The 24,320-nt window shown below is 57.3% G+C and overlaps 1 protein-coding gene across 1 annotated transcript in view; it reads right to left on the bottom strand.

Moving 5' to 3' along the window:
- The window catches only part of CAMTA1 (calmodulin binding transcription activator 1), an 849,138-nt gene that overhangs the window by 72,680 nt on the left and 752,138 nt on the right, over window positions 1-24,320 (bottom strand). Inside the window, 5 exon segments of the mRNA XM_025427290.3 lie at window positions 3,764-3,898; window positions 9,309-9,435; window positions 14,868-16,714; window positions 18,268-18,391; window positions 18,393-18,409. Of these exon segments, the coding sequence (XP_025283075.3) occupies window positions 3,764-3,898; window positions 9,309-9,435; window positions 14,868-16,714; window positions 18,268-18,391; window positions 18,393-18,409 (2,250 nt within the window).

Here is a 24,320-nt window from a genome sequence, read left to right as displayed (position 1 = left end):
TCCCAGTGCCCTTGGCTAGATGTGAGCCCCACCCCCTCAGCTCCAGATCCGCAGTGTCAAATGGCCTGGGTTTACTCTCTGCAAACACAGGCACAGGGAGACCATCCACAGGGACAGCACATCCCCGGCTGTGTCTGCAGGACCCAGAACAGGCAGAAAGAAGAGACATTTCCCAGAGTCCCTCCACAAACGTCTCTGGGGTAAACTCACTGAGGGCCTCTAGCCTATAAGAGGTCCCGCTTCCTTCCTGAAGGCACAGCTGGCCTGCCCCAGACACTCTGGGGTCGGGCCCCCGGGGGGGGGGGGGGGGGGGGGGGCGGGAATCTGTTCTGAATTTGCACCTTTGGGTAAGAAATAGTGAAAATGGTAGTTCTCAGAGTGCCCTGGCCAAAGGTAGCCACCGTTGCATCTCCTCAGCCTTCGCTGCCCCTTCTCCCTGGGATACTCCTTTTCATCCCTCCTGTTTTAGCTGATGCCTGCTCAGGCTCCATGTCTCAGGTTGGGGAAGCCTTCCTGACCACTGGGCGGGATTAAGCTCTACGGATGCGTCTGGTGGGCACTCGTTCACTCACGCGTGCATTCACAGGACAAATGTGCACCATGGCCTGCAACCCGCCAGGCCGGGCTAGGCGGTGGGGGTCCAGGCAGACAGGCTGGGGGTGGGTGGGTAACGCAGGAGAAGCCGCCAAGGTCTGGCGGAGGAGCTGCAGCTCCTGGGATTGGATGTGCTGCGTTTCCCAAGGTCGGCCCCAGCTAAGTGGCGGCGGGAGCACCCCCTTTCCCCCCACCCCATCTCCTCCTTAGGTCTCCGTCCGGATGGCCGCGCTCAGCTAAGATTTTGGGGCCATGGCACCGATGCCCCGCGGGGGGGGTGGAGATTGCCCCCCACCTGGCCCTGCGGCTCAGACAAAGGCCGTGCGGGAGGACAAAGGCTGCGCCACCACGGCCGCGCGCCTGTGCGGATGCGCCGCGCTCCACACTCGTGCCCCCACGCGGCCCTTCGTCTGGCAAACGTCCATTCAAAAAGATCAAGTGAAGGCAGAAATCCTCTTCCCCAAACATCTCTGCCCCTCCGGGCTGGGGGAGGGGCACAGAGCCCCCGCGATGGGGAGCGGGGCCGCGGGGCCGGAGCGCACCGCGCTCCCCGCCGCTGGCCGTCCGCGGGGCTGGGGAGAGGCGCGGGGCCCTGCCGCAGCGGGCGGGCGCGAGGTGCGGCGGTGCCAGCCGGCCGGCGAGGCGCCCCTGCATTGCAGAGCAGGGGGGCGGGGGGCCTGCGTGCGCGCATGTGCGGGCCTGGGCGCGCGCGTGTCTGTGTGTGTGCACGCGCGCCGCCCGCCGCCGCGCCCCTGCTCGCCCGGCGCCGCGGTGCCTCGCCCCCTCCCCTTTGCACCCCCGCTCCTCCCCCTCGCCGCCGCAGCACGCGCGTCCCCCCTCCCGGCGGCGCCCAGGGCGAACCTGCCCAGTGCCGTGGGGGCGGGAGGGGAAGGGAGGGGAGCTGAGAGGAAGGCTGCGGGCGGCCTGGTCCCTGCGCCGCGTCCCCCGCGCGGAGTTCGCTGCCAAGCCACGGGGCTGGCCCGGAGGCCCGGAGACCCCTACCCTCAGGGCTGTCCCCGCTGTCCCCTTTGACGGGGCGCATTTTGCCTTGGCGCTGCGGCTGCAGTTCCGGCTCCCCCCTCCCCGCACGGTTATTATTGATCAGGCTGGTGAAATCCTGGGAAACTTTCCCTTCGGGCTGGATGAGGCACTTGTATTCCTTTAGAGAAGGGGTCTCACGGTTGCTCTGCTCTGGCCACCTTCCCCTTACTTGAAAGGACACCTGGCCAAGACCGAAGGGAGCGGGATTCGCGAGGTCTTGCAGGGCTCCGATCTGTTCTCTGTAGTGCGGTGGGCCTCCCACGTCCTTTCCCCGACTCCTGTCTTCTCCCCTGTGTATTTTGTCAGGGGCTGGAGGATGTTATTTCAACTGGAGGCCTCTGGAGGTCAGAGCTCCAGGTCCCCTTGGGAAGGGGCTGCTGGGGAGCAGGTGTCCAGCTTGGTAGCCTGCTCATTGCCTAAGGGACCTGGTATGGCCTAGGACTCAGAGGTGTCTTTGTGGTGAAGCAGAGATGGTTTCCCTTCTCCATGGTCACAGCATCCTCCCCAAGCTGTACCAATAACCTCCTGGGCTTCTGGGGTGGGGTGGGGGGGGGGCTGGCTGATGTTTCCTGTGCTCCCAGTTACTGCCTGGCTGAGGCTTGGCTCTCTGAAGGGCTCCCACATCCCAGGCAGGTCCTCCATTTGTCCCAATGTCCTTCAGTCCATCCTGGTGAGGTGACCTGGTCACACAGGGAGAGCCAGGACTCTGCAGAGTACCCTGCTCCATTTCCCATTTGTTCTGCAAAACTGAAACCGGATTTCCTGAACGGGAGCCCCTGGTCACCCTGCCCTTCTCCGTTACATCCTGCAGGTCATCGTCACAGCTCTGGCTGGCTTCGGTCTCGCCCAGGGTGGCTGCCAAGGCCAGCCTGGTGCTCCCGCGCAGCTACTGCCAGGGTGCAGATGCCTGCTGACCCAAAGCCACCTCTGGGAAATAGCTCAGAGGATTTAGTGGCCGGGGTGGCCGCCAGGCACCCTGTCGCTGCTGGAGCCGGCCTGGGATGAGGCTGAGATTTGCACATTGGGTGGCTCAGGGCATGTGCCCTAGCCCAGAAACTCTCCAGCAGCCAGCAGCAAGGGGAAGCCTGAGAGTTGATAAGGCAAAGGGCTGTTGTGCACAGAGGAGAGGTGCTTAGGGAAGTGATCCCTGCAGAGGGCCCAGGGTCGGCTTAGGCACGGCCCACACCTCAGGCTGATGAGATCCCTGGGAGGACTCCACAGACCAGCCCTTCTGCTGGCTGACCTGACACTGACATGTGTGCAGCCATCCCTTCCACTCCATCAGGGGGTGGAGAGCAGACTACCAGCCCAGCTCCCCAGGCCAGTTCCGGGGCTTCTGCTAGGCATGAACAAGCTGGGAAGGGCAGCCTCTGACCTAAGCATCCCCCACCTGTCTTTGGCAGCTTTTCTCTGCAGGGCCTTTGGTGCCAACGCTAACTTATATTCAAGGCCATTGGCTCTCAGAAAGCTGGCCTTGGACAGCAGGTCCTGTCTCCTCCATTTGAGCACATTGGGGCTCCCCGGCCCTCCACCCTCAGTCATGATGATGATCCTAGACTTGTTTCAGATGCCCCACAGGGCAGAGGCTAAGGTAGAAACAGCCTAGTTGCAGGGGGACCAGTATTTGAGGGTTTCCTTGAGGTTTGGCTTGTTATCCCTATGAGGCAAAAGCACTTAATACACAGCTCCCCTGTCTGGGCCTTGGAACATGAAAGGAGCTGAGCCTGAGATGCCTCCTCTCAGCTGCTCACATTGCTTTCATCTCTAAGAGACTCAGGGCTTGGTGATGGCCACTGGGGGCTCTCTGTTCAAGGACACCCTAGAAATTGGCTTGGGGAGGGGGCAACAGAGGATGCTCAGACCCTGCTTCTCTTAGCAACCCAGGGGCTTGTCTGGCCACCTGTATCCCCTGGCAGGAATGACAGCCACAGGCCCAAACTCATATACTTCATTCCATGCCAGAGAGAAACCCAGATTAGGAGTAGGGACCCTGTTGGTCTTTCCACAGTGAAGACTTTTGCCCTAAGTAGAAGTTAGGAAGTTTCCTTCTTTTTCACACCTGTGTGCAGGGTCCCCAAGTGTCCCTTTTTCTCAGCACCTGGCAAGGATATCCGAGCGCTGTTCTTACCGTCCAATGACAGCCAGTCATGCTGGGAGGAAGGGAGTGTGGGCAGGGCCCGAGCTTTGTACTCAAACACCACTGAGTTGGAGATGATCTGGTTGTTGAAGGCAACTTGTAGGGTCACAAGACCAGTGTCATGGGCTGAAAGCAAAGGAAAGAGAGGTCAGAGCGAGGGGCAGGGGGTGAGCACCCTTCACCTTGATGTATCATACAGGAACCTGGAGTGCCCTCCCTTCACTGGGTGATCCCAACCTCTGTCTACTCATTCCTAGAGGCCCAAATGTAATGCTTCTTCTTCCAGGAAACTTCTCTGGACCCCAGACTCAGCTGGGTGCCCTGTGATCACTCCCACACCTGGTATTATATTACCTGTTTGCTCCTCTGCTCCGTGGTGAGGGCAGGTACTGGGAAGTCAGTGTGGATTTGCTGAATGAATGAATGACCCCCAACCCTGCCTGACCCATGGCTGCCTGACTTCTCCCCTACCCTATCCATCCTAGATGGGGCCTGGGTACAGCATTTGCTTTGGGTCTTTGTGCTTATTTCTCTGTTTCACTTAATCCTACAAGCTTGTCCTGTTGCACTTAGCATGGCCTTCCATGTATTTTCAGAAATTTCTCTGCCTTCCTGATGAAGGTAGGAGCCTCTGCCATGCCTGTTACTCTGGGACCCACGGGTGCCGAGCTGGGGTGCTGGCTTGAATCTTACAGCTCCCTCCAATGCCTAGACAGTGGGCTTTGGGAAGGCAGGCCCTTGAGGGTCTCATTACCTGTTCTGTCCCCAACACAGGGCTCAATGAAGGCTGTATTGCTTGAATAAACAACTGGGACATTCTAACTGTTGGCAAGAAGAGAGCCCACCCCTGGCAGAAACCTGCTTCATTTCTGGCGTTAAAGATGATACATGGCTCCTGTTGAAATCTTGGGGGCTGTGACCCACAGAGATGGACCCAGGGGGCCAGGATGGGTGCACAGGCCGCTCCACCCCACCAGGCCTCGTCCTCTGGTAGACATCAGGGTTATGTGCTCTCTACCCTGCTTTTTTGGAACACCAGATACAGTGCCCAGGGCCTCCCCAGAACAGATTTCCAGGGAGGACGCACACAGGGATCATGTTACTGTTTGGGCTCTTGGCTTTCAGAAGCTTACAGACTTGAGAAAGCTGTCCAAGTCAGCTGTTCCCCAGGGCAGAGTAGAGCTCTGGCTTCCCTCTCATGCAGACTTCCCATGGGAAAACCAACTCATTGACCTGTGGACTCTGTTCATCCCAGGTATACATACCATGCCACTGTCCCCAGAGCATGGCTTTAGGACATCACTGCCCAAGGGTGACCAGTGGGTTTTCCCCCTCTGCTTCCCATCCTGGTGTGGTCTCTTAGCTCTAGACCACAAACTGAATCAACTGGCTCCATGATGGGTGGAGGTCCCATAGGCCCTCCTGTGGTGTCTCTCTGGGCTGGGGTTCCCAGCCAAGCCCAGAACCTTCTGAGACCCTGACAGTGTCCCCAGCAGACTTCCAAGTTCATGGTCATTCATCCTCCCTGGGGTTTTGCCTGGTTTACCTCAGAAGGGCATCTGAGACAACAGAAAGAAGGCACCCCATCTGAGCCCGCTCAGCTCTGCACCTATTAGCAGGCCTCCCAGGCCTTGGCTGGTGGCTGGGGAGCCCAAGGATTCTCTGTGACAGATGTTCCGACCCGAAGGAGCTCCTCAACTGCTGTCTTCTTCACCACCTCCTGGCACTTGTACAACCTGCAGTGATGCTGGAATGTGGGTGATTCAGAGCATCCCATCTTTCCACAGAGAGAGACAGAATGGAGAGGAGAGGACCTATCATAGTATCCTGGGTCCTGGACCAGTAGCTTGGCCCTTGCAGGCCATAGCTCCCAGGCACTTCCTCAGTTCTCCTTCCCTCCTGTCATCCAGTCTGGCAGTGAGTCCTGGTCCCTCTATTTGTCTCTATCTCCCTGGCCACTCTTCTGGTCCAAGCTGCCAGCATTTCTCACCTGGAGTCCTGCTAAGGGTAAGCTCAGCCCCCCCGGAGACCTACCTGTTCCTGCTGGGATGGAATTGGGGGGCCACATTCCAAAGTTCTCACCTGAAACTGGTGAGAATATGTTGCCCAGGGAGCACTCCCCCCCTTTATGTTGGGAAAGATCACTCCTCTGCTTGCTTCCTACGGCTTCCCTGTTTCTGGTCTTCCCCCCTACAATCTGCTCTCCCACACACCCAGAATCATCTTTTAAAGATATAATTTAGATCACATCACTTCCCTACTTAAAACTAATGGCTTCTCATTGCAAGTAAGACCAGATCAAGCTCCTTCCTCTGACTCAGAAGGATGGATGTGGTTAGGTCCCCCCCCATCTTCTTCAGCTCTTCCATGTTCAGCTCTCCCCACCTTATCTCCCTCCGACTTGCTTGGCGATTTTGTCTCCTTGTTTCTTTCTGCCTCCTGCAGTAAAATGTAAGCTCCATGAGAGTTGGGCATGGGTCGCCCCTTCATGCCCAGTGCCAAGCTCAGTGCCTGGCATGGTATGGCCACTCAATCATTTGGTGAATGAATTGCTTCAAAACGCAGTGCACTTGCCCGCCTTGTGTTGACTTTTACCCTTTGCCTTTGGCAACCTCCCAGGAATCCAGGGTGGGGTGTCCTGCTGGCCAAGTCTTCTGGTTGGTGGCTTCTTCTGTCTCCTCCTGAGTCCAGGGAGCCTTTTCTGAAGTCTCAAGTCTTCCTTCACCTTTCCCCCCGAGCTCAGCACCCTGACTTGGTTGTCTCTCTCCTGCTCTGGGAGCACTGCTAAGACCTTGTAGGATGCGGATGCCATGCTGCATGTCGTCTGTGGCCTGTGACAATGGGGGACTATGTTCCTGGTCAGGGTCCAGTCTCCTCGTCAGGGTGCCAGGCTAGAGAGCGGCGGCCATGTGTGCTCCCCATGCCCCTCCTCCGTGTCATTCCCAGCTCCTGAGGTGGCTTGGCTTGTGCTCACAGGCCTCTGACACCTCCTTTCTGGCAAGGCCAGATGGGTTCTGGCTTCAAATGTTTCTTCTTCAAGATCAGCTCATGTCCCCAAGCCCTTGGAAGAGGCGCCCAAGCAGCCCGTACCATTCCCCAGGGCAGGGGCTTGTTTGCCTGTTTCCTCCCGAGACTGATTGCTCCTTGGGGTCAGAGTGGGGCTGAGGGGTGGGGGCTTCTGTCCCTCCTTACGCTCTGCCCCATTTTAGATGCTTACCAGTGCCTGGTAAATGATTTGATGAATGAAGGAGTGCATGTGTACATCCAACACTGTCTTACAGAGTGACATGTTTTCATTTGGGCCTTAAGGCAGAGACGTCCAAAGGGGACCCCCTCTTTGCAGTTGGTTGCAGAACAAAATGGTGCTCTAGCAGCAGGGCCTTGGCTCTTGGTCTCTGCCTGAGCCTGTGGCTTCCCATCTCCGGTTCCAGATGTGCTGTGTTAGAGGAGCCTGAACCACTGGGAGACATGCTAGCCTAGGTGGACTCTGATGCCAGCTCTTGGGACCCAGGAATGCTCTGGGACCAGGACAGCTGCCTGCTGAGAGACCTAACAGCGCTGATCCCCTCTCCCCCTCGAAACAAAGAGCTAGAGCTCTTTCTTCCTAGAGTACCTTCACGAACTGAGCCTATGAACCAAGTGCTCCATGGTGTCCTTCCTTCACCTCTGCTCTCACCCATCTGGCAGGTGGTTTTTAAGATATAGAAATTGAGGCCCAGAAAGGTCAAGTACCAACCTAACATCACCAGATGGTAACTGGTGGATCTGGGATATGCTGTGGTGTGACTGCTTCACCACCCAGAACTCGCCAGGTCCTGGCCTGGGACATCGTCCAGAGGGCATGCAAAGGCCAGTCTTTTTTGTGGAGAGGTCAGATAACCTAGGACAGGCAAGGTCTGGGTCCTCAGCCAGGCCAGAACCAGGTACAGGAAGTGGCTTCTATTTATAGGCCAGGCCAGTCCAATTCCAACAGCAGGTGGTGAGTGGACAGTGTAATAACACGCTGCCCTCTCCCCCTACCCCCCGGGGTAGAGGCGGTGGGGGAGTGGTAGCTGCATTAACCATGTAGCCCGAGCTGTGAGAGGCTGACCCAGCCTGGGCTGGCGTCCTGATGGCTGTGTTCCAGACCAAGCGGGGCTCCCGGGAGCAAAGGGGGCTAAGTGGGTCCTTTGGGGCCAGCCAGGCAGTGGTGACGGCAGACCAGTAAGGGCAGAGGCCACCAATGGCACCATCCCTGACTCCCTGAGATGTTTGTGGTGTAGGAGGTGCTGAGTTCAGGTGGAGACTGAACATGTGAACCCAGCCCTGGAGCATTCTGCTCTGGTGGGCTGCATAGGGAAAGGAGAGAGACAGAAGGAAAACTGTTCCATGTGAATTCAGGAGCCCCAGGCTGGGGGGATGGTATGGGGAGTGGCAGATAGCTGGGGTGGCCTAAGCTCCCTGTCCCCACTTCTCTATACTAATCCTCAGCCCCCACAGGGAGCGCTCTCTCCTTTTGTAGATCCCCTGGCATCAGATAACATGGGGTAGGGCTCTCTCTCCACTCATTGCCTGGGCAAGCTGGATGGGCCATCCCTGGAGCTAATGTCAGCTGAAGAGTTTCCCCAGCACCAGCACAGGGATTGGAAAAGGAGCTCTAGAAACAGATTCCTTCACAAATACTGATCTCTGTCTTGTGATGTGCCAGCCACTTGTAAGCCCTGGGGACACCTGGTGACTGGGAAAGACACAGAGGCTGACCACATGGAGCTGGCAGGCCCATGGGGAGGTAGTGATGGCCAGAGGTCAAGGAGGTGACCAGACAGGGACGCCAAACTAAGTAGATGGCAATGAGTGAGTGAGGGCAAAGGACAGGGACAGCAGAAGGGTTCTTGCCCCTGAAACTGGAAGCAGATTATGTGCATGTGAGTTTTTCTGGGCGCAGGGTACACATGTCCTCAAGGGAATTTATGCAGATTATTCTCACTTTGACCCCCCTGCCCCCACCCTACAGCGACCAGGCCTTCTTCACCTCTCTCTGACCTGCTCAGTGCCTTGGGGGCACTGACTCATGGACCAAACAGCTTGGCTGTCTCTCCCTCTGTGGCTTCTGCTGGTCTGTAACTGTGGGAGGCACAGGCCAGAGGAGGGAGGGCTGCCTGGTTGCTGCTCTGACCCTAGATGCGGCTCCTCTGGGGCTCCTCTACCTGCCTGGCTCCCACCACCAGCTCCGGGATCCTTTCAGGTGGAGGGTGTCTCTGGCTTCCTGCTATGCCCAGTCCTGGGTGTGTCAGCCTGCCTTCCTGGCTGTCTGGATAGTCCCTCATCATGTTTTCTTCAAAATCCCAGCTGAGCAGGCTTCGTAACCCCATCTGATAGGAGCGCCATGAGCCCAAACAGATGACATCGTGCTAGTTGGCCTGGGACCCCTCCACCCCAGCAGAAGACACTGGAGGCTCAGAGTGATGGTGCCCCTGGTCCCAGGTCGCTCCCAGGCTGACCCTCCATGCGGTGCTCCTGGGGCCCCCACACCTACGGTGGGGGCTGGGCTTCTCACCTGGGCAGTAGCAGCGCAGAACCCCGGGCTGAATCAAGGACGCAGGCACTGAGATCTGGTCAAACAGGCAGCTGTAGTTATTGCTGGCTTCTTGCCATGGGCCTGTGATGAGAACCTTCACTCCTCCCTGGAAGGGACAGAGGGGCAGAGAGGAGCATCAGCCACAGAGCGAGGGACGGGGAAGCCGGCCTTCCAGGCTGCCCCCACCCCCCGTGCCTGGTGTACATGCACGCTACTGGACTACAATGTGCCCTGACTTTTGAGAACTGCTGTTTCAGGATGGCAGCAGGAGGAGGAAGCCTCTGGTGGGGGGGGGGGGAACCCCTGCTGGCATCTGCACAGGCAGCCAGCAGTTCTGACCCCTGACCTCTCCTGCGGAAAGGAACTTTTGGTTCTAGGCAGAAGGTGGCACAGAGTTGTTCACTCCTTTTCAGCACATGGTGCTCCTGAGAATTGGCCAGGCAGGAGCCCTGGAGGGAAGGGGAGAGGAGGGAGGGAGCTTTCTCTGTCATTTTACTTGCAGACAGGTTTCAGGAACTCCGAGTTTTGAAAACAGGCTTGAGCACGTCAGTGTCACTCCAGGGATGGGGGTGTTCTGGTGGGGAAACAGGGAGAACTGCAGGATCCTCAGGGTATAGTAGGGATGGGCCGGCTTCTGGGCTTCTGCAGTGGGAGAAGGGGCGTGGATGAGAAAGGCTTGGGCTCAGAGATGGCCCTGAGTGGGACAGGGACTTACAGCTGGGGGCTGGGGAGGCTGGCCTCTCTGGCTTTCCTTGGGTGCCCCCTCAACCCCCCACCCCCACCCCACCCCCCTCCCGCAGGCTCCAGCCACTTTTCCCGGCAAGGGGCCCACACCTGCGCAGGACAGTGTGGAGAGCGCCACCTAGTGTCCAGGCTTCAGAACACTGACCGGCATATCTACTGGAGACTGGGGGTGGGGGTGAGGGTAGGGGGTGGGGGTAGAGGGTGGAAGGGAGTGAAGGGTGCAGGCCCCTTTCCCCACCTTTCCAGGCCAGAGAGGCCAGACCCCAGCTCTCCCACTACTGGCCCCGCCAGAGAGACACTCTCCTGCCCAGTCACCGGGTGTTGCACGGATCCTTCTTGGCACTGGCGTACCCTGACGTGGAGGGACCCCCAGCCTCAACCCAAGGCTTACCCTTGGGATGCCCACAATGCTTCCGGAACCCCGACCTGGACCAGGGCTGGCCTTGGGCATCAACAGCAGGAGAGGGTGTTCCCAGGGATGAGGTGAGGGTGATTCTCCTACAGCCCAGCACAGGAGGGTTCCCCTGGTGGGCAGGCATTCCACGTGTCCTCTTGGATGGGATGGGATGGTTTTGGAGAAGTTTGCCACTAGGAGGCCGAAGGTGGGGGACAGTGGAGATAGCCCAGGCCCCTGCTTCTGTCCCTCAGGAGCTCTGTGTCCTCAGCCCAGTGACCCAACCTCCCTGGTAGCCCTTCTGGTCTTAACATTCCTTGGTTCTGCTATATGGCTCCATAGGGGCATTTGGAACTCTGTCAGGATGACAGGACTGGGGCCAGCATTCTGGGTGAGGGCGGGGAGGGGTGCTCATGGCATAGGTAGAACCACAGGCCAGTTCAGGGCACGATCCTCCCTGGATCCTCTGAAGTGGAAGAGCAGTGGCTTCAAAAAGCCACATTTTCCATGTGAGAAAAAAGGAAAACAAAACAAAACAATAACCCCAATCAAGAGCTGCTGGCATGAAACTAGGGCTGCTGTGAGAAACAAAGAACTGTAGAAATGACTGGAGAACATCAGGACCTTCTCCATGGAAACCGCTGCAGGATGGGCTCAGCATCCATCAGTTCAGGGGATGGTTCCCATGGCAACGCTGGCCTGGCTGCGCTCCATCCGCGGTGACGCAGGCACCTGACGGGCTCTAATTGCAGCTTCCTCCGCCTGGTGTAGCGAACTGTCAGTGGAGGCAGATGACGCAGAGAATTTGGGGGAGTAGAGGGGGCAACACATGCCATCTGAGGTCTGTGCCCTGATATAAAGGACCTAGGTGTCTGATGTAACCAGGGTAGATCTTGGGGCACATGTGTGCACATGTGCGTGGATGTGTGTGTGCGTGCATGTGTGTGTATGTGTGTGCTGGTGACCAGCTGCAGCTGCAGGTGAAGAGGGGGACAGAGCATCTGGGAGGTGGGGAGGGACGCTCCCAGAAGAGACAGCAGGGTGGCCTGGCCTTAGCTTTCTGGCAGAGTGGATTTTAGAGCTGGGCCAGTTTAGCTCACGCTCATATTTACAGCCTCAGAAGTGTCTGTCCCCCAGCCTAGGTGTCTTGCTATGTGTGTTGCTACATGTCTTGCTTGGCATAGTGTGGCTAGAACCGAGCTCCTGGCACAGTTGGCCAGGAAGACAGGGGCAAATGTGCCAGCCAGGAGGCTGTGAGGGGGAGAGAAGGGTTGAGAGAGAGGTGTGTCTCGTGTAAGGGAACCCAGGAGGGGGTGGCCCTTGCTGCTGGACTGGGGACTGTGGCCAGGGAGGGGGAGGATGGTGAGGAGGAAGTAGCTGGTCAGAGTCACTGGGGCCTCTCTCTGCAGAGGCCTCACCGTGTGGCCATTTGGCTCCAAAGGGACCAGCTGGGTGGCATCTGTGCATTTTCCATATCAAATTGAATTTGAGTTGCTTTTGTTTCCTGGAAACCTCAAGGGCTTCTGGAAAACCAGGGCTGGAGGCTCCCTCTTGGAGGTGCCCAGACCCACATTCTTTCCTGCTCCCGTGCTGCCCTCGCGTGGCAGGCTGCTGAACTGACTTTCCTTGAGGTACGATTTGGGGACCTGCCGGTTTTTGGGTACAGAACAGGGGACCAAGTCTGTTAATAGCTCCTTGCTAGTGCCCCAGTCCCACGGTGGCCAGACTGCGGGCCTGGACCCATGCCGGGGGCTGGTGTGCACAGGCTGAGGCTGGGGAAAGAGAGGTCCCCCTTATCCCTTGGTCCAGTTCCTGCAGGACTTAGGCTCTGGTGGCGGGGGTGAGGGGGAAGTTCCAAGGGTCCTGACAGACAAATCTCCCAGGCCTAGGACCTGCAAGGTCTTGAGGCCACCCCTCTCAGCCATTTACAGATAAGGAAACTGAGGCCCAGGGAGTCAGGTCTCACAGTTGACCTCTTGCTACATACCCCTCTCTGTCCCTCTGAGATGCTTTCTTAGCCCTGTGCTGGTTGGGAGGAGGAGTGGGCAGGCTGCTGGGCTGAGCTGACCTGGGGTGGGAAGTGAAATGTGGTGGGGACTATGAGGATGCCACTGGGCTCAGCATCACGGACAGGGTCAAACTGAGCCATACCAGGAGTAGGCTTGGTCAGAATCTTCCGAAGTCTTGGAGGTGGAGCACATGGAGGTGGATGGAAGAGGCAGGTGCTGCCTGAGTACTTTACTCAGTCCTTAATAACAACTCAGTGAGATAAGAGATATCATTGCCCATTTCAGAAACAATAAAGGTGGCAACCTTGCCCAAAGTTACCAGCTAGTGAGTATGGGGCACATCCTGTCTGGCCCCAGCCCCATGCTCCTCAGCACACGAGGTAGTGGCCTCTGGACACCTCTCAACATGTTGTACACAGACACGGTGCATGGACAGAAGCTGCTCTGTCTAGACCCCTGCCGTCTTTCCGGGACCCCCTTGTATGAAGCCTGGGCCACTAGCTGAGCTGATGTGGCATCTTTCTGAGAGCTGGGTACATCTGTGCCTGATTTTATCTGTGCTTTGCCATAAAAGGAGAAGAAGTAATGAGCCTCCTGGAAAGAATTGTTAACAGTGAGGCCCATAATCTCGGTGACTTCCCCAAGGTTGTAAGCAGTCAACCAGTGAGTAGGAGGGACAGGAAACTGCTTCGTGTGGCCTCTGTGCCACAGTCATGGTGGCAGGACCCCAAAAGGACCACAGGAAGCCTCAAGCTGTGACAGCCACAGAACAAGTATTCACTGATTACTTACTACGGGCAAGTACTAAACCAAAATTCCTGGCACTACATCTTTGCCCCAAGGAGGGTACGTCTGTTACCCCCATTTTACAGATGAGGAAATCCAGTCACAGAAAAGCGACATCATTGCAGAGCCCAATTGATACCTCGGAATATCCTCTAAGATTTGCTCCACCCATGGGCCATGTTGTCCCCTTCACCAGGGCCCGAGGGGGAGACAAAGCTGAGACTGAGCGGGCATCTGGGTGGTTCAGTGGTTGAGCATCTGTCTTTGGCTCAGGTCATGATCCCAGGTTCTGGGATTGAGTTCTGCATTGGGCTCCCGGTGCATGGAGCCTGCTTCTCCCTCTGCCTGTGTCTCTGCCTCTCTCTCTCTCTCTCTCTCTCTCTCTCTCTGTGTCTCTCATGAATAAATAAATAAAATCTTAAAAAAAAATGCTGAGACTGGCTCAGTGGAGCACTCCACTTCTCAGAGCACCCTGTTGGTCTAGTCCTGAGACTCCCGCATCATCCTCGGGAGCCCCTCAATCACCTGGGGCTGTAACATGCACAGGCTTTGGCCAGAGTCCCTGCACTGCCTGCACCTGAAGAGCTTTTGTGGAATCTGTATTCTTGCATTGAGCTACCCTGTGAGATTCATGGTCTTCAAGAACACCCTTCTCTTGGTCTACGAGACAGCTACCCCTAACCCCAGTGTCCACGGGACACACAGCAGTGGGACCAGGAGATCCGTGGGCAGCCACCTCCCTGGAAGAAAGTGTGGTGATTGCTCTGCTCCCCAAGCACCTGGCAGGTGAGCTGGGAGAGGTCAATGAGCGAGCTGCAGTGTGCAGCAGGGCAGTAGGGAAACCTCGGGCCACGCTGTCCCCTTCCTGTGCCATTTAACCTCTGAGAGAAAGCAAAGGTTTCTTCTTTAAACGCCATGCCACTGTGGCGAGACCTGGGTTTTCCAATGACCCTGGCTTTGGGATAGTGATCCTCTATGTCAGAGGTCAGCTGGCAGGAACTGAGACTACCAGAAGTGGCAGAGAGTTGGGGAAGGGGCACAGGTGGGGGATCCTGAGTCAGGAGATCAGGTCAGGCTCCTCTACAAAACCAAAGGTCAGATCCTACTTTTGATTTTGTAGAGGCTGGATTTATCCGAGAAATTTTCACGGATGCCTATTTGGAAGCCATACCCTTCCTCTCAGGTTGATGGGAATTGGTTTATATTTTGTTTTTAGTGAAGCAAATCAAGAGTAATGGCTATGGATGGTCTATGGTGGTGAGTTTTGAATTTGTTTTGTTTTGTTTTAGCAGCCCTAGGACATTTTAAAAAGAAAAAAAAAAAGGAAGCAGAGCAAAACTCAGATGGAATGTTAATACTTAAGCCAGGTAACAGCAGACTGTTACTCCGGGGGCAGTGGGGAGGCCACCTGGCCCCCCGGAGATCCTTGATTGTCAAGCTACTTGCTTCAGTGAAGTCTGAGAAGCATAGCTCATGGGGACAGAGGAAGGGGACAACTCTGTCTGTATGTCCAGAGCTCCATCCAAAGGGCGGCCACATGGAAGTGAGCCTCCCTCGGCTGCGCGCTGGCGGCAGGTTGGGGAGGCCAGGGCAGCAGCAGCTTACCTCTGGGTAAGACCACTCCGGGGAGTAGTCGGTCACCATGAACACCCGTCCGCTCTGCTGCAGCATCCCCAGGGTGCCCTGCGCCGGGGTGGCAGAGACCACCTCAGCCACGTGCATGTAGGCCATGGTGCCGGCCCCGCCCTCGGCACTGCTCAGCTGCAGGCTCCCCTGCTGGGGGCTGCAGCAGGGGATGCACATCTCCGCCTGCGCGAAGGGGGCGCGGGCCCCATCTTCCGACTGGGAGAGCGCTGTGCTGTCCCCCGACACCAGCTGGTGCCCGTAGATGGTGCTGCTGCCCCCTTCCACGGAGATGAAGTCATTGATCAGGTCGGAGAACTGGTTGCTGAAGGAGATGTCAAAGTGGTCCAGGCTGAGCTCCATGTTGGAGGCGTTGCCCAGGCCAGGCTGGGCCACGGGGTAGAGTCCCTGCACCACGTTGCCCGGGAGGATGGGGACACCGCCGGCACTGCGGATCACCCCAGTGGTCTCGGGCTGCAGGTAGTGCTCAGAGCTACAGGCCTGTAGCTCCCCAGACTTGATGAGGCCCTCGCCCCCTTCGGCCACCTGAGAAGTCTCCATGGTGACCTCCCCTTCCGCAGCCATGGCCTGGAAATTGGCCTGGAACTGCATGAGGTGAAGGGAGGAAGTGGACTCTATCCTTGTCTCCACGTGGCCGCTGCAGGAGCTGGTTTGGGACGAGGCCTCCGTTTTCACCGTGGGCATCACAAAGGTGCCCCCGGAGTCATTCAGGCTGCTGTGGGCGTTCTGCTCGAGGGGGAGAGGCTTGCTGGCATCCTGCAGGAAGAAGCTTGGGGAAGGGGTCTGGTGGACGTGGGGGCTGTGACCCGTCTGGCTGAAGCTGGACGTGTAGTCTTTGTTGGAGTCGATTGCACTGAAGTCCATCTGCTCCAGGGTGGTGCTGGGACTCAGGCCGCCGCCAGACGGCAGGAGGCTGGAGCCGGCCGACAGGGTGAGGGAGCTGGAGGCTGCGGCCGCCGCCGAGGACGAGTACGCTTCTTTGGCCATCTGCTGCTCAAAAGAGGTGTCCTCGGTCTTAATCTCCTTCGTGAGGACGGTGGTGAAGCTGAAGCCCCTCTCCACTGGTGGCGAGTGCCGGACGTTGGTGCTGACCATCTCCGCTTTCAGGCCTCCACCCCCATACGTCTGGCCCTGCTTTGGGTTATTGAGGAAACAGTCGGGGTCAAAGTTCATGGTGGTTTCTGGAATCTTCCGGCCACCATCGAGGGTGGTGGAGAGGACCAGCTCTTCGGACACGTTGGTGGGCAGCATCGACAGGCTCTCCGAGCTGCCCGCGGTGGGGAAGGCGAACTTGTGGCCGTCGGAGCTCACGGCCAGGACGAGGCCCTGAGAGGCGTCAGGCGAGAGGAGGTGGTGGTTGGGGCCAGTGGTAGGGGACATGGTGTATACGGCCTCGTTGGTGACCTCAGACATAAACACCGTGGCGCTCTGGGACAGGCTCCCCATCACGGAGGCCACGGCCATGCTGGACACACCCGTGACCACGGGACTGTCCACCATGTCCGGGTCGCTGTTGAGGCCGCTGCTGATGGACACAGGGGAGCTCTGGGTGGTGTCGGGCACCTCCACCTGGTTGGTGGAGGAGACCTCCGTGCTGTTCTGGTGCAGCAGCACAGGCTTGGCCACCTTGCCGTTCCTCTTCTCGCGGCTCGAGCCTTTGCTGTGGCTGTGCTCGTGCTTGCCCTCGGACACATCGTTGTGTTGCACCTCTGCGTGACTCCCGTACCCCCCTGTCCGCGGCTCGACCTTCGGCGAGATGATACGGTGTTTGGCACTGTTGCACTTGTGGTGCACGCTGCTGCCCGCTCCTGTGAAAATCAGAGGCACACCATGCACACACGCGCACGCACACATGCACACACGGCCACACACGCACACGCAAAGAGAAAATCAGAGCTGGGTCTGCAGCAGGTCCTGTCTCTGAGCAGCTGGGGGCTGGCAAAGCCCAACCTGGGAGCCCAGACAGGCCACTCACCCCTGGGGCTGGCGTGTGACCCACACTCAGGATCTCTGGCCTCTGGACCCCAGTCCCCGGGGCTCTCACACACTCAATGTAACCATCAATCAGACCAGTTGGGCTTTCTCCCTGATGTGTTTATACTACTACTACTACTACTACTACTACTACTACTACCACTACTAGTGCTCCAGTACACAGGTGGCTGGGAAGAAGAAGATGGAGAGCCTGTCACCTTCCGGGAAAATCTTTTCCACCTTCAGAGACAGATACTATTTAGTGAAACAGCTCTTGCTGGCCAGATGGGCTCAGCCCAGAGTGGTGGTCATGTCTCTCTCCCCTCCCCCAAATTTCCACACCTATTCAGGCTGCACAGTGGGGTTTTGGGGGTGGGGGGGTTGAAAAGCAATGCTGTCTCTCTGGATTACCTCTCAGGCTCCAGGACCAAAGAGGGTTCTAGACTCTGCTCCAGAAGCAGAAAGGTATCTGCCCCTCTTTCCCATTTGGCCAGCCCAGGCCTGTCCTCAACTCTTTGTGGGTCAAAATCCCTGTAAGACCCAAGCAAAGACAGAGCCCTAAACCCCCAGCTCAGTGGCAGAGAGGGAGAAAGTCCTAGGCTGAATCTGGCCAGTCTCCCCAGGGCTCCACAAATGAGGTCCCCCGCACACAGCAGCCAGGTCGACTCTTCTTTCTCTCCCCTCTGCCATTATTTTCATTCCATCTGATGAGGGTCACTTCACTTTTGATAAAAAGGTGAATTCTCCCTTGAGCCTATTATGGCCTCACCATGATGATTCCTAAATGCATGGACTTTGCACAGAAGTGACATGACCCTCTAATGGAAATATCTAATTAAGGTAGAGAAGGAGGTGGAGAATGCACATTTCTAAGAGCAAATATCATTATCAGAAAAATAGACACATTAGGACAGGGAGTGCGGGACACTTTATATTCTTGGAAGAGACAGAGGTTAAAGAAGGAGGTTTAGCTTGAGTGGTCCCATTGACTCAGGGCTGACCTCCCTGAAAAGCCCATGTCAACCCTGTGCCCGGGCACCTGGGCTTCCTGCTGACGATACCCAAGATGGGGCCTGGAGGGTACCTGCTGTGTGTAGACAAGACCTGGATCTCCAACCCCATGCACTTCCCAACACTGCTGCCCCCATTCCTAGTGGGAGCTGGCTCTCTGGAAATTGCTCTCTCCTGCCTCAAGTGGGCTGCCCACGAGCCCCATGGGGCAGGACTAGAGTGAGTGTGTCCTAGGTGCTTCCTGCACGGGGTCCTGGCTCCTGGCTGACCCTGCTCAGCTCACTGGACATCGAGGCTACCCCTGAGGTGGAGAGCCACACCCACTATCTGGGAGAGCCTCCCCCTTATCCCCCCTGCCCCAGGGGGCCCTGCTCACCCAAGCTGCCAGTGCAGAGGCAGTTGTGAGTCCGAGGCTGTGGCTTTGTCTGGTGGCTGTCGAGGATCTGCTGCACCAGCTGCTCCACGGAGAAGCCTGAGCTGCTGTTTCCATTACTGCAAGGTCCACTTGATGCCGTGGACTATGGGGGAGAGAGGCAGAGGGGCAGACAGAGGTCACGGGGTGCAGGGGCAGCGCCTGGGAGGGATGGCACCTGGGCCCTCCCAGAGCGTAGCCCCCTCGCCACTGGGAGGCTGGCTCTAGGGCTGAACTGATGCACACGAGGAGTGGGGGAGGGAGGAGGGAGGACGAGGGGGGAGGGCCAGGCTGCCCTACCAGACCCCCCACTCCCACTGGGAGCTCCGTGCTCCTCCTCTGCCTTTCCTCCTCCCCTCCCTATGGTGCCCTCTGGGGGAGGGGATCGCCTAGAGATTCACTTCTGTTTTCCTAAAGTCCACGTGCCCCAGAGAGGCTCTTCAGAGGGTCCAGGAGGGAGATGGGCAGGGCCCCCCAGATAGTGGAGATTTGCAGAGGAGATGGAGGCTGTGTGCTGGGGTGGATGCCCAGACCTGGAGGGGATCGTCTGCTTCTCATTCTCACCAGACCTCCGAGGGCTGCAGGCTAGGCAGGGGGTGGGGAGGGCAGGACTGAAGGGCCACATGGCCTGGCCAGTGGATGCTTGCTGATGACCAGCTACCTGGACAGCCAACCCTGGATGGATCCGCAGGATGGCTGAGGGTAGGCTTCCTGCTTGGCCTGTGGACTGATGGGTTTCATGCCCACCTGCTCCACAGTCCTCAGCTGAAGCCGACCCGGCCGGCACCCCAGGCATATGGCATAGCCCAGCTCTCTCTGGTGGCTCTAGAGGGCCAGGTTCCAGAGGCAGGGAATCTGGACATAGCCCTGGGGCTGGGGGCCAGTGCCCAGGGCTCCAGGAGGGACCCAGCTTGCTGTGAATCAGGAACAGTGGGAACAGGTGGCCTGGGAAGAGAAGCCAGGCAGGGCCATGCTAGGGAGAGGCCAGGGGCTTTGCCAACGCAAAGACTACTTCCTTTCTCCTCTGGAGGAGCTTCTTTCACACAGGTTTCAGGGAAAGAACCATCACAATGCTCAGTGCCTGCCCTGGCTCTGTGAGGCTCCAGAAGGCAGTCCACACAGTGTAGGAGTCAGATCCACATCTGGATGTGAGTCCAGGTTTCAGTTTTGTTGTGTGAATTTGGGCAGGTCACTGAGCCTGTCTGAGTCTCAGTGCCCTAACCTGTGAAATGGGAACAGGAGGAAACCCCACCCACCTGCCTTGCACCTCGTATGTATGCAACAAGAACAGCTGTGGTCCTGACTGTCACTGGTAGTGATGGGGATGACCAGGCACAGGGTTGGTCTTACCCCACAGCCTGGCCGGTGCTGTGAGACCTGGACTTGGGGGAGAAAGTTGCTTGCTGTGACAGCCACCCATGGCTCTGCTTCAGAACACCAAGGGGGAGAGCTCACGGCTGTTGTTCCTTGTCAACTCGTTTATGTAGGACTTCAGTGGTTTTTCAAAGAAAACCCTTCGTGTGTGGGTGGTGATATGCTGGGAATCCTGGCAGGTTCTTTTTCCCTTTTCTGTGCATCTGCCCCAGGTGTCCAGCCCATTCTGATGAGGCCTGTGGCCCTGCTCCCTGAGGGTCCTGGCTTCTGGTGCGTCATCGCACGGGGATGGGAGGGTTGCTGCTGAGTGGCTTCCGTCTCCAAGCTAGCTGAGCTGCCCTGTGAAGTCGTGTTTGGCTGTTCCGAGGGCTGTATGATGGGCACATCCAGGGGGTGGTGGGGTGATTTCCAGTCTACCTGCTTCCACCTTGGATCCCTCAGGGAGCTCTCTGGCAGCCCTAGGTCACCTGCGCTCCTGTGGCATCAAGCCCCACCTTGTCTTCTGCAGCCAAAAGGGAAGGCCCAGGCCAGGGATTTGCAGATCTCACTAGAGCTATGGAGCTCTTCTCAAATAAACCTCTACTTGGAAATCCAGTATGGAAGACGATAACAGCAGAAGGGGCCTGGTCAAGGCAGGAGTGAAGGCCAAGGTCCACTATCTGTCCTCACGCCTGGGACCTCCTGGCTGAGGCCTTTTTCTACACTTCTTGTTTTATAGAGGAGGAAGCAGAGGCTGGGCAGGGGGAGGGAGGGCAGGGTTTGAGGACCTCTCCCCTTGCACTATACTGCTGCATGCGGAGATGGCGTATCCCAGTCCCTGCTCCGGGGTGGTGCCAGGTTTTTTTTGAAAGCTCTCAGGAGTTCCTCATGGGTACCCAGGATGGCAAACCCACAGCTCTGTCCTAAGCCTGAATCCTGTAGGTACTGCAAGCCTGGGAGCAAAAAAACCTCCGGAGGCCCACCATAGCGGGTCCTACCTAAGGGGGACTCTGAGCGGGTGCCCGTTGCAAAGCTAGACCAAGGTGTTCTCAGGAAAGCCCCCAACTGGGTCTGAAAGTGGCTCACTGGAGAGAGGACCTGTGGGCTTCCGCACAGGGCAGCCCACCTCTGGTTTCTGGCCGCATGGCCACTCCTTGCCCAAAGGTCTGGGTCTTGGGGTGGATGGGCAGGTACCTCTACTGGAGTCTTCTGGCATTTCTGACCAGAGCCCCCCCCTCGTCCCCCCACCATTCCAGGCTTCCTCTCCAGCCCTGCCATGCGGGTGTGCTTGCTGCATTCTTTCTGCCTCTTGCTCTCCTCTTTCTGTTGTGAAGGTTATAAAATGAAAACCCAGTGAAGGGTGACAGATTGCAAGCAGAGAATTTCTGGATGCTTAATGCAAATTACCTACGGTCTTGGCACATTCAATATGCAGATTGTGTGCCTCCCCCTCTGGTGGGGGCGGGGAGAGAAGCCCCCTCCTCCAAGCTGGTGAGTTGTTAGTACTGAATATCAAATACTATCAAGACGGCTTTTAACATGTCATGCTCTGCTTCCCGACACGTAATGAATCAGCGGGAAAGGAGATTTCTATGGGAAAAGAGCTTTTTATGAAGGGAAGGTTAATAAACACGTGCGCTGCCTGCCTGTCCCCTGCCCCTCCCTCTTTGCAAAAGCAGCAAAAGGGAAACTGCATTAAAAATACATTTGATTAAGTGTAAGGTCATGACCTGAGGTCGGTTGGAGAGGGGGTTGGGGTGAAGGTGGATGCGAAGAAAGAGGAAAGGGAATTCCCAGAAAAATAGCATCCTGGTGGCTCTGGGTCATGTTTGTCCCCTCTGCTTGCTAGGTCTCACTGGAGGGCATCAGGTTCCTAATTCCCAGGCCATAGTCAGCCCCTCAGATGGGAGGAGCCCAACTTGTGCTGAATCCCGGGGGGTTGGGGGGGCTTCTCACAGCAACCTATGCACAGCCCTGGGCAGTAGTCCCAGGAAGGCTGGTCAGGGGAAGATACCACAGGGGGAGAAGGCAGGTATGGGTGGGCCAGGCCCACTCCTCCACAGGCCTGAACAGGCCAGGAGTTACCAGGAGGGACCCGCTTTCCCCCAGAAACTGGGGTGTGCAGGTGCTCCCGTGGCTTCCCTAGCAGCTCCACAGCCACCCTGAGACTTGCCACCTGCTCTGGCTGGGCTGCCCACATCATGCCCTGCATGAGGATGGGCCAGCAGAGCACAGGCCAGATGCCTGTTACAGGAACCCCTAGTCCACTCCAGTGGTGACCTGGCCTATAGGCGACACTTACCCTAATTACCACCCACGACTAGGCAGCTATAATCCCACTAATATGAATAATCAAAATGAAATCAGTGACAACAGCATGTGGCCATGCCTTGGAGAGTATCTTCTGATGAACAATTTACCCAAGAGGAGGCCAACCACCGTGAACAGTCACTGGGATCTGGGAGAGGGGCCTAGGTGGGGGTTCGCTGCCACCTGACGTAGGGTTATAGTTGCTTGGCTCCAGACTTGTGGTGGAGGTGGGGGTGGGGGTGGGGTGAGGGGGAGCTTTGGCTAGGTGGGCTCGGCCTGAGCCCAGGTGGACCTCCCTGTCATCCCCTTGGTGGAAGGAATTGCGTGCCCCCAAATTCTTAGGAATTCTTAGGTTGAAGCCCTAATCCCAATGGGACTGTGTTTGGAGACAGCGCCTTTCAGGAGGTGACAGGTTAAATGAGGTCCTAAGGGTGGGGCCCTGATCCAACAGGACTCCTGACCTTGTAGGAAGAGGAAGAGACACGGGGAGTATGTGTGCACAGTGGAGGCCACGTGAGGGCAGAGTGAGAGACAGCCGTCCGCAAGCTCTCCACCAACCAACCCTGCTGGCAGCTTGCTCTCTGACTTCCAGCTTCCAAAATATGAGATTATTCCCGTGGGTGAAATTCCCTGCTCTGTGCTATTCTGTTTCGGAAGCCCAGGGAGACTCAGTGTCCCCTCCTCCCCAGGCTTACTGACTGGAGCCCTAGAAGCCCCAGGAGAGAGCCACCAGCCCTGTGCACTGCACACTGGGTGTGTGTGCGTGTGTGCGCACATTCAAGAGGCCCCGAGATCAGGGACTTTCCAGACCCCAGCACTGTGCTAGTTTCCTTATATGTTGACTACATCGCAAAAAGAAATACGTAACAATATTTTCTTTCCCCGCTGGAGCATTTACTGTGGACAGGGCGTTGGGCGTGCTGGGCCACTCAGACTGTGGTCCTAGAAGCAGTGCAACCACCTGGGATCCTGCTAGAAATGCACATCCCCGTGCCCCAGGCCTACCGAATAAGAAATTCTGTCAACTGGGGCTCAGATCTGGGTCCTCAAAAGCCCTCCAGGGGATTTGATGCTGGCTCAAGTTTGAGACCCACTCGTCTAGAGAATATGTCTCTAATCCCTCAACAATCCTTTAAGGAAGAATTATCGTCCCATTTCATGAATGTGAGGACTGAGACAGGAAAGTTACATGACTTGCTTAAGGTCACACAGCAGGTAAGTGGGGCTGCAGAGTCTAGCTTTTCCCACTACCCCACCTGCCCCCCAGGGCCTCCGGGGCTGCATCCCTACAGGGACCAAGGAAGGGCAGGAAGGTTACTTAGTGGGCGGAGGAGGGAGAGCTACCCCATCAGGTGCCTGAAAGTTTCTTCCATTTACAGCTGGACTCACTTCACTTCCTCGGGACAGAGTGTCTGATTTCCTGGGTGGCGATCACGCAGGGGACCCTGGAATCCGTGGCTGGGCCAGGTGCTGTCCTCTAGCCCACTGCCCATCCTGACTATGGAGGGTGTCAGCGGCCTCAGAAGGGCCAGACGGGCAGCCAGGCAGGGCCACCAGCCCAGGGAAACAGGACTTGCTATGGACCTGCTGTTGGAAGACTGGCTGCCAGCAAGAGAGGGAGGAAGGCTTTGGGAGCTCATCCCGATGTCTACACCTGGGCTTTCAGGGTCCCCAGAAGCCTGCCTGGCCTCAGTTATCTTGGCAGACTGGGGTGTGTTCAGGGGAAATTGCTACAAAAGACAGAGAACTCAAAGAAAGACTCCTCCCAGGGAATGTGGGATTTGTGAGGGCCAGTGTTTGTGTTCCTCACCTGGGTTCCCAGTCACTGGAGGTGGGGTGGGGAGGGGACCCACAGAGTCAGGGACCAGGGCCCCAAAGGCGGCCTCCTCTTGGGTGTCTGCAGAAGCCACAAATGTCCATTTCCACCGTGGCTACCTTAAGCAGCGGGAGAACTTAGGGGGAAGGCAGGGCGAATTTCTGAGCTCAGTGTCCCAGCTAGCTGTATGGGAAGAAGATCCTGGGGCGGGTAGGGGTGGGAGGACAGGCTGTGGGGATGCACTGGCCTGAGGTCAGGGGTGAGCCTTGGCAGCTCTTTTCCTCACGTGCATGTGATCTTGGGAAGATCTTTGGTTTCTCTTAGCCTCAGTTGGCTCATGTGTAAAATGTGTGCTTCACCTGACGGCACTTCATTGTTCCCCAAGACCGTTAGAGACAGGTGGGGCCCACACCCAGGATTCTGATTTGATGTTGTCCATAGGAGCTTTGAGGCATGCCCAGGCTGAGGACCCAGAAAGAGACCCCCTTTCTGTTCTGAAACATCAGGCCTGGAACACTTCGGACAGGAGCTGGAGGGA

The sequence above is a fragment of the Canis lupus genome, chromosome 5 (genome assembly GCF_003254725.2).
Source record: "Canis lupus dingo isolate Sandy chromosome 5, ASM325472v2, whole genome shotgun sequence".
Lineage (NCBI taxonomy): Eukaryota > Metazoa > Chordata > Mammalia > Carnivora > Canidae > Canis > Canis lupus.
This window is presented reverse-complemented; position numbering and strand designations above follow the sequence as displayed.